General features: G+C 44.5%; 2 protein-coding genes and 1 long non-coding RNA gene across 3 annotated transcripts in view; 2 read left to right on the top strand and 1 right to left on the bottom strand.

Moving 5' to 3' along the window:
- LOC122528260 overlaps positions 1-9,307 on the bottom strand; it is a 13,242-nt gene extending 3,935 nt beyond the window's left edge. Inside the window, exons 1-2 of the long non-coding RNA XR_006306521.1 lie at positions 9,233-9,307; positions 9,166-9,167 (exon numbers count right to left, since the gene is read on the bottom strand). This is a non-coding gene — a long non-coding RNA (uncharacterized LOC122528260). The remainder of the gene's footprint in view (positions 1-9,165; positions 9,168-9,232) is intronic.
- Positions 1-9,837, top strand: part of LOC122528258 — a 136,989-nt gene that overhangs the window by 103,287 nt on the left and 23,865 nt on the right. The gene's annotated exons all lie outside the window — the stretch shown is intronic.
- Positions 3,273-9,825, top strand: LOC122528259 (dual specificity protein kinase splA-like). The gene is made up of 3 exons (XM_043653216.1): positions 3,273-3,810; positions 8,286-9,015; positions 9,656-9,825. Exons 2-3 carry the CDS (start codon positions 8,558-8,560, stop codon positions 9,678-9,680), a joined length of 483 nt encoding a protein of 160 aa, XP_043509151.1. The 5' UTR covers positions 3,273-3,810; positions 8,286-8,557; the 3' UTR covers positions 9,681-9,825.

Genomic DNA, 9,837 nt, shown 5'->3' with positions numbered 1-9,837 from the left:
TTTTTTTTTTTTTTTTTTTTTTTTTATTTGGAGGTTTGGAGTCTTTAGCGACGCGCTGGAATTTTTTTATCTGTTTACGACTGGTCTAGTAGTTGGGTCTCTGTTCTTTTTGTTGTTTCTGGCAGGTTAGAGCGGTGTTTTGGTTTAATCCGTATTTACTTCTTAGGTTTCGGTATTTTCTGCGTTCATTAAGCAGGTGTTGGGTGAAACATTATTTTTACAATTTATTTCTATCATACTTACCAATGACGAATTCCATTGAAGAGGTATCTTTGTTTAATTGATCTTTAAACCATCTTTTGTTTAATTAAACTCAGCGCAAGGAATCGTTTGATTTCTTCTTGAAATCAATGAACATTCGGTGGATGTTGTTAATCACTCTGTTGCAACTGATTGTCATAATTATTATGTGAATATGTGTCATAATTATTATGTGAATATGTGTGTGCAGCGACAGGCGAATTATTATAGATGAATCTACATTCTGTATAAAGCGTGTATAAATACTTTTAAGTAAGTTAAATAAGTATCTCGTGTTAATTTTACGTTATTTTTGTTTAAGTATTATTTACATACTATATGAATATGTGTTTATATATATATAAAACTACCCCGTGCAGCGGCAGACGAATTATTATTGATGAATCTACACCTTGTACGTGTACATAAATGTATTTTTCTGGAACTACCGACGAAAGCGTAAAGTTTCTATCGGAGACATTGAGGACAAGAAAATAGAGAAACTTTTAGCTGTTATTCATACATTTTACGAAAAATTATTTAAATCTTTGAAAATACACACGTTTTACGTCTGTAAAATACCTAACAAAAACTATAAATTTGGTCAAATCGTTTTTATCAGTTTGGTAGTATCTAGCGTTGAAAAACCGTGTTGCAACACAGCCATAACGACGCGATAGCGCTTCCTTGATCTAACTACAGGATGGTCGCTGAAAGACCGAATGACACAAAACAAAAATAACTTTTACAAACACATGTTTCTTTTTAATTTGTTATTATTTTATTTGGAAACGTAATTAATGGATTTTTTTCAATATTATGCGTGAAAAACAATAAATATAAATATGAATGTAAACAGTAAATGAACAAGTTACGACTTTTTCAAACCTTTAAGTTTTTCAGTGGCCACCCTTTAGATCATAATAAAAATGGTCATAAATAAAAATGGATAAAAGTAATGATCTTGAAATCATTAGTTTAGATCTTGAGACATTAGTAGGTCCTTATTAGTTTAGATCTTATTATTAGATCTTGAGTCATAATTAAAAATGGTCATAAATAAAAATGGATAAAAGTAATGATCTTGAAATAGATCTTAAAATAGGATCTGCTTATTTGTGCACGTGGTTCAAGTTCAACTGAAAAGAAAGTGATTAGAAGAGGAAGCTTCGCACATGGCGCTATAACGACGCTGCGACATTATTATTCGACAGATGAAATCCGAACAGCGCGATCGCGCTGCATGATACTGAAACACGGTGAATTTCGGATGAATCGGCTCGATTGTCAAGCGTCGCCGAATTTCGATGGAAATTTTTTTCGAAACGAGTTCCTTTGGCGACCTTCCTTGGGAATCGATGTTGTCCCTGTTTGGAACAACCGACCCAATTTCCCGAACACGAGGGGCAGCACGCGACGTCGACGAGAACGAATTCTGAATGAGGAGCGACGGCGATGAAAAGACGAACGGTTCTTGATCGTACCGATCTCGAGCAAGAGATAGCGAGGCACACTCCCCAGGGAGTGACCTATCGTCGATGCAATCAAGGCAGAGGGAATTTTAGTCCGACTTAACCTCTAGCGCTGGATTTTTCGTGCCACGCACGTCGAGAACCTTTTGTCCCAAATTGCAATATTTTCTTAGTCCTAAGTGTATTTAAATGTAATCCAAACGACGAGTTGATTACTTCTCAATAATTTCTATCCAGCGGTATCATTTCGACGAGCTCAAAAGAGATGGAAAGCGACGAATTATTGGACACGGTTCGGTCACTCGTTATGGTCCGCAATCACTGTCAGTGGTTAACTGTCTTGCGCTGGAACGACGTGTCACGCACGTCGAGAATTTTTTGTTTCCAAAATTGCAATATTTTGTCAGTTTCAAGTGTATTTAAGTATAATCCCGACAAAGAAAAAAAATAATAAATTTATTAGTAATCAATAATTTCTATCCAGTGATGTTATACCGACGAGTTCAAAAAGAAAGCGACGAATTATTGTATATACGGTTGTTGGTCACTCGTTATGGTCCGCAATCAGTTGCCAGCGCCAAGGGGTCGATGGTGGCGCCCCCAGATCAATTCAATTTTATTCGCTTTACGTCACAATCATTCATTTAATTGCGTAAAATTTCATCCGAAATTATGCTACGGCCGGATTTTCCGGCGCCTCCGTATCTAGCATTCGTGCGTGAAATGTGTAATAACGCGAGGGAAAGTAGTTGAAGTAGAATGGGATAAAAATAGAAAAAAGGAAAAAAAAGGGGGAAACGAAATTCCAACGAGGGGACGTAAAAATATTTGACACGTGTCTTTCTTTTTTTTTTTTTTTTTATTGTCCATGTTGAATGGATGAAAAGCTAACCTCAAAGTTGGAGCTCGTATAGATTAAAGAAACGACGAATTTAATGGATATCGTTTTGCGAGAGAATCATTTATTTAAATGTATTAGAATATTATATATTAGAAAAAGCGTGTTTCTTTATTTAGATAATTTTTCGATAGTTTCTTCGAGTAAATGGTAATATGTTTTACGTATTGAATATTTGTTTGTGAAAACTGTATGTTGACGCACAAATTCCGGATAAATTGGAATCTTGATTATTTCTTTTTTTTTTTTTTTTTTTTTTTTTGCTCTGCAAAGTAATTCATTATTTTCAAAACGTGCGCAACAGAGTGCAAACGCGAACAACTACGTGATGATTGTAAGTTTGTAAAATCACAAGGGCGAAAGGGGAACTGGAACGAGAGCGATTATTATTATACTACAGGGTGGTCACTGAAACACTGAACACGCGAACACACGTTTCTTAAATTTTTTATTATTTTACTTGGAAATATAATTTTACTACAAAAGAAAAAAACAACAAATAAAATGAAATTGAAAATGAACAACTTTTTTACAATTTTTTCAAACTCTTCGGTTTTCCAGTGTTCCACCCTGTATTATAGTAATAACAGTAAGTAAGAAAGGAAGAAATATACGAGTAACTGTTGCAGAAGGGAGGACACTTTTACTTAATATAAATCCGACGATGATCCGACGATGAATCGGCCTTACCGCGGAAAAATCCCAACGATCGTGAAATCGAGCGAAAGAAAGGTCGAGGGATGAATACGTGAAACGAATGCGGAAAGTGTAACGCATTGGAGGAAATGGGGATGTGGCTCGGTTCGAGTCGACTGGCGACTGAATCGATCGCGACGGGGAAAAGTCGGGAATCGGATCAAGTCCATCGCTAGTAAACGAGTCGACCGACCGGCTGACCAACCACGGGATACGCCTACTGCTTGCTCGCTCGCTTGCTTGCTTGCTTGCTTGCTTGCCACGGCACAAGCCAGGTCGTGTACGCCAGGTCACGAGGAGAGAGAGTCAGTCATACCGACGCCGTGCTACCATTCGCGTCACTCATTGGTCGAACATCTCGTCGACAGCCTCCTCTCGAAGATACGCCACGCGACTACCGATCTACCGGCTCGTTTCCGATCTCTTGGCAAGTCTCTCGGCCTGGTCTTCGCTAGCGAGTTGTCGTCTTCGACGCCGATTTCTTCTATCTTCGCGGAACGACGGGTGGGTAGACGATCCAAAGGATCTTTGCTACTCGGAGAGGGTGTTAGATTGGATCGTAACTTTGTTTCTTTCGTTTTCGCTCTCGTCTCGAGAATGTGTGACGATCGTTTGCAACGGAGGACATCGGTTTCGGAGAGAGTGTGAGATTGCATGCAACTTTGACACTTTCGTTTCGGTTGAGATCGATTCTTCGTGCAAGGTTCTATGAATCTTCGTCAGAGTATAGAGGGATCTCGACTCTGGTGTTTTCGAATTTTCGTGTCGAAAATTCGAAACATCGATTTTCCGCGACAAAGTTTTCGAAACACTAGAACCACCGAAGCGGTCGAAGTAATTAATTCACAACTTTTGTTATAGACACATTGTAGATGTAAAACAGTGTAGTTTCATTTACAAAGATTTTAATAATTCAAATGATTTTTCATTAAATTGCACAAATTCTCGAATTTTCACGGATGTTTGAAACATCGATTTTCCGCGACATCGTTAACACTAAAACCACCGAAGCGGTCGAAGTAATTAATTCACAACTTTTGTTATAGACACATTGTAGATATAAAACAGTGTAGTTTCATTTACAAAGATTTTAATGATTCAAATGATTTTTCATAAAATGCACAAATTCTCGAATTTTCACGGATGTTTGTAACATCGATTTTCCTCGGCATCGTTAACACTAGAACCACCGAAGCGGTCGAAGTAATTAATTCACAATTTTTGTTATAGACAAATTGTAGCTGTGAAACAGTGTAGTTTCATTTACAGAGATTTTAATGATTCAAATGATTTTTCATAAAATGCACAAATAAATTTTCACAGATATTTGAAACATCGATTTCCGCGACATCGTTAACACTAGAACCATCGAAGCGGTCGAAATTCATTCGCAACTAATTATTATAGACACATTGTAGATGTAAATTAATTCACAACTTTTGTTATGGACACATTGTAGATATAAAACAGTGTAGTTTCATTTACAAAGGTTTATTTTATAACTTTAGAGATTCAAGTGATTTTTCATAAAATGTACAAATAAAAGCTCGCGTATTCTATAAAATTAAATTTCATAGTTTCTCTCTGTACTTTTCACTTGAACATCTCCGATAAAAACTCTACGCTTTAGCCTTTTGGTAGGTTCTAGTGCTATCGATCCATCTTCGTTGAATCGTTCGACAGGCCTCGAGTTTAATCGTTCAGATTCAGTGCTGGCAAGTTTCGTAAATCGCGAACGAACGACGTCGGAACGATTCCGGAAGTTTCGTTTGGAAATGTCGCGAGTGCGTAGTCGGTTACGCGAAGTAGGTTGCAGGAAAGTAGCAGAGAAGTGCGGAACGCGATCGCGGATCGATATCCGCACTTCGCGTTTCGCCGCCGTGCAATTAAACGCGGCGTTAACGCCCCGCTCGATTTTCCTCTTTCTATTTTTTTCTTTTTTCTTTTCCCCTCAAACGCTCCCTTTCTCAGTGCACGCGCGAGATTAATTGGTGATCGGATCACAGCTCGTCCGTTCGTTGAGAACCGCTGACCCGTGCCGCGCGCGAGATTCGAACGTCCCTTTCCCTCGTTCGACGTTCAAAAATAATTCAACGGATTTGAAATCGAGGAAAGTTACAAAACTTAAACTGCCGCGTAACTGATCGATCTCTCGAATTTCGGGCGAGAGTGGCCGCCTCGGAAAGTTTCGCGCGTTCAAGGCCACCGGGCCGGTTCCCTCGATCAAGAGCGCTAACAGCAGCGGTCGTTGGAAACCGAATCGAGGTTAGCGTGCCGCCGAAGCTGGACCGTTTCATCGTTTACTGGTATTGACCGGGTGGGCGCTCGTGGCGCGCTCGACGCCGCCGCCATCTTTCGGAGGGTTGGTTCACCCACGGGAGAAACGAGTATTTGGCGGGCAGGAAGGGGGAAGGGAGTGATTGACGATCGACGACCGTGCGTTTCTCTCTCTCTCTTTTTTTCTCTATCGTGTGACTGAACTCGATTTACTTCACTTTACCGTAGTAAAGGCAAGTGCCCGAGGGAAATTTACGCGTGAGAAAATGTCGAGGCGAGAAAGTGTCTCGCGTACGCGAGTCCAACGACGATTCGTCGTCACCGGGGACGTTTCGGGGAGATTGGTCTGGCGGCTACGCTGAGTCGGTTAGTTGGACGATCGCCAGCTCGATCAACACGGTGTAGGCCTCGTGTAAGCACGTGGTAGGAAAAACTGGCTTGAGAAAACTAGCGTTGATCGTCGAACGATGCGAAACAATCCTCCCGTCGTTTGAGACTCGGCCACTCATCTATCCTCATTCGAGGGCAATCGGACGTGGCACGCGCGTTGTTTTCTCTCGGCGGTCTCGTGTCGCGTCGTTTCCCGTGCTGCCGCCGCGCGGCGTTTCCCGGAAGCGTGTCTATTTTGGTCCGGCGTTCGGAGGAGGGCGTGGATGGTTAATCGCGTGGCACTGCGTGAGATTAGATTGAAGAGAATGCAATTTGGAGAGGGTGCCAAATATTCCCAACGGTCGCGAAATCCTTGGCTTCAAGGCTCTACTTTTTCATTAGGAATCAAAGGTCGTCTAATCTCTACGACTAATCTAAGCGGGCAGGGAAGGGGAAAGATTGGCACGGATTCATGACATTCCTCGAAAAGTTCTCGTTAACCACTTGCGCTGATTGCGGACCATAACCGAGAGACCGAACCGTGTACGATAATTCGTCGTGTTCTTTTTGAACACGTCGGTTGATATTTAGACAGAAATTATCGGGAAGTAATAAATTTATTATTTGTTTCATTTGCCTGGGTTATATTTGCATTATACTTGAAACTGAACAAATATTTGCAATTTTGGGATAAAAAAAATTCGCGCGTGGCACGTCACTCCAGCGCTAGAGGTTAACTACTGATTGCGGACCATAACGAGTGACCGAACCGTGTACGATAATTTGTCTAATGCTTTCTTTTTCAACTCGTCGGTATGATAGAAGTTATTGAGAAGTAATAAATTTATTATTTGTTTATTATTTGCCTGGGTTATACTTGAATGTACTTACAACTGAGAAAATATTTGCAATTTTGGGACAAATATTCTCGACGTGCGTGGCACGTCATTCCAGCGCAAGAGGTTAAGTTTAGGTTAGGTTCAGATTCAGTTGACCGAGCCGCGTACGATAATTCGTCGCTTTCTTTTCGAACTCGTCGGTACGATACCTAAATAGAAATCATTGACAAGTAATACATTTATTATTTGTTTATTACTCGCCTGGGTTATACTTGAATGTACTTAAAACTGAGAAAATATTTGCAATTTTGGGACAAATATTCTCGACGTGCGTGGCACGTCATTCCAGCCCAAAACGTTAAGTTTAGGTTAGGTTCAGATTCAGTTAACTCCTCGCGCTGGCAACTGAATGCGGACCATAACGAGTGACCGAACCGTGTACGATAATTCGTCGCTCTCTTTTGATCTCGTCGTATCTATCTAGATAGAAATTATCGAGAAGTAATAAACTTACGATTTGTTTTTACCTTATTTGTTATGCTGAGAGAATATTGCAATTCTGGGACAAAAAAAATTCGTCGTTCCAGCGCAAGCGGTTAAAATTCAGTTGGCGTTAACGGAAGCTAAGCCTCGTGGCACGTCATTGGTTCGAGTAAGAGAGGGGGTGGGGGAGGAGAGAGAGTGAGAGAGAGTAGGTCGCGTTCGCGTCGTGTGGAAAGGATCGCTGGATCGGACGGGGCGATCGATAGGGGCGGCGGCAAAGTGTCGTTGCAGCCCGGTTGTCGCTTATCGGTTCGCGCGATCCGATCGGTATCGGAAACGGCAGAAACGTTTGGTGGCCTTGCCTCGCTCGCGCGACCTTCCTTCCTTCCTTCCTTCCTTCCTCCCGTGATTCGTCGTCGCCCAATTTCTCGTCGAATGGTGGTTCTGGCGTCGCGCGCGCCGGTGCTGCCGCCAGTTGGTATCCATCGGAGTCGCGCACGAGTCCGTACTCTCGCGGCGAGAGAGTTTGGGGTGAGAGAGAGAGTGTGGTGCGCCAAGTGAGTGAGTCGGCGTGATCGCGGAACCGAAGGAACGTCGGGTGTTTGGGACGTTGCCGTGGACGCTGTCGTAGACACGTTGTCTACTCCGCGGCCTCGCTCTTTGCCTCTTCCCGCCTGCCGTTTCTCCCACTTTCTCGCCGTCTTTCTTCGCCGTCTTTCTTCGCCGTCTCGTTTCTAACCTTTCGCCGCCCTTACGTACGTTACTCGGACGCTTTGTCGGCGCGAACGCGGTTGTCGGTTGTTGTTGTTGTTGTTGTAAATACCAGTTGGTGCGAATGGGATTGGTTGCACGTGCGTGAGCCCGCGGTGAATGGCGTGTCGGAGGTGTGTGTCGTTGGATGGGAGGCTAGCCTTTCGGAGGGATCGGTCGCGTGCGTATGCAGGTCGAGAGGAGCTGAGAGAGGACCGGGTTACGGCCCGTTCCTCCTCATCGAATGTGCCGCGTCCGCAGGACGACATCGGGCGACGATTCGGAGCGTGCCGTCTGGACGAGGTTGCAAGGAAGCAGGAAAACGTTGGAGAGAAAGGAGGACGAGCCCAGCCGGAGAAGCGTGAACGAACGTAAGAAGAAAGAGACAGAAAAGAGAGAGAGAGAGAGAGAGCGCCGGAGGGAGAAACGCGTGGCCGTGCGTGCGAGAGGAGGCAAGCTCGCGGCAGGAGCAGCAGCCACGGAGGCAGAGCGAGAGAGGCGGAGTGCACGAGGGGCGATAATCGAGGATTTGAATGGGTGGGCCGGGAGCCGGTAGGGTTAGCAGGCACGAGCTGAACGCGGTGCCAAAGAGCGACGTCGGTCACGGGGATCGGACCCTCGTAATCGGCGAGCCAACAGCACCGGCACCGGCCTGTCGGTGTCACCCTCCGACTTCCATCGCCACGTCGACCTCGAACTCGACGACTTCCGGCCATCACCTGGTCCCCGCCCAGCTGCCGCCCTCGCCGCCGCCTCTCGCCTCGCTGCACATCGCCGTCGACAACAACTGCATCGGCAACAGTTCCATAGGCAACAACAACAACACCACCAACACCACCAACACCACCACCGCCAAGCCAGACGCGATCTCGAACGGTACCAAGGCTGCTGCCACCATGTCCTCGCCGCCCAAGCATCGAAGGGGCTTCGACCCCAACGACGTAAACGCCACCGACTATCGCCGTTATCGTCGCGTTAAAACGACGAGACGGTGAGTTTCTATCCCATCATGCCTTTCTTCTTCTTCTTCTTCTTCTGTCTTCTTCTTCTGTCTTCTCCGTTTACGAACGGAGTTTACATACGTGTTTCACCTTGCCACTTTATGTATAATATCCTTGTCTCTGTCTACGGAACGAGTGACGACTCCTCTCTTTTATCGAACAGCCGACTCGTTCGACTCGAGTTCGTCGTTAGAGAGACTGTTGAACTCGTAACTCGTTCCGTAGCCGACTCTAACCAACGCCTATACCTTATATTTCATGTTCTGCCTAACTTACCCCCGGTGCTGCAAGCATCCTCGAGTCCTCGTGTGTCCGCCAGCAGAGTCAACGTTTTCGGGTGATTCGTACACCCGTATCTATAGTCAGCTCGTGTCGAATAATTTAAACGGCGGCGAGCGTCCATCGTTTCGAGGAATTTCGAAACGATTAACGCATCATCGTCCAGTGACAGATTCGCGTTTGATCGGTGAAATCAACGGCGGAGAACGCGAGGAAGCTTGGACGAAGCATGATCCCGAAGCGATACGTGATATTCCCTAGACCGATGTTTCCCGATATCATCCGTCCGGAACGCGGCGTTCCGAGACTCTCACGCAGCTTCCACTGACAGCGAATGCACAATGTTCACAGAGGCTTTGTATGTTCCACACCGTGACCTTGGGCGCCTTGGACACAGACCTACCCTGCGACATCTCTCCCTGCGACATGTATCTGTCAGCACGAGGCATTAAAACACACACAAGCTTGCGATGTTCGATGTTGGGCCGCTTAACTGGTTGTATATCTCCCGTCACGAAAAACAGACCAAAAAA

Source organism: Frieseomelitta varia, unplaced genomic scaffold (genome assembly GCF_011392965.1).
Source record: "Frieseomelitta varia isolate USP_RPSP 00005682 unplaced genomic scaffold, Fvar_1.2 scaffold_248, whole genome shotgun sequence".
Taxonomy (NCBI): domain Eukaryota; kingdom Metazoa; phylum Arthropoda; class Insecta; order Hymenoptera; family Apidae; genus Frieseomelitta; species Frieseomelitta varia.
This window is presented reverse-complemented; position numbering and strand designations above follow the sequence as displayed.

Excerpts from the sequence above, each read along its gene's own strand:
- LOC122528259 (XM_043653216.1), top strand. The coding sequence starts at position 8,558 with ATGGGTGGGCCGGGAGCCGGTAGGGTTAGCAGGCACGAGCTGAACGCG. Across the intron at positions 9,016-9,655 it reads CGCGTTAAAACGACGAGACG|AGGCTTTGTATGTTCCACAC; the intron begins GTGAGTTTCTAT and ends CAATGTTCACAG.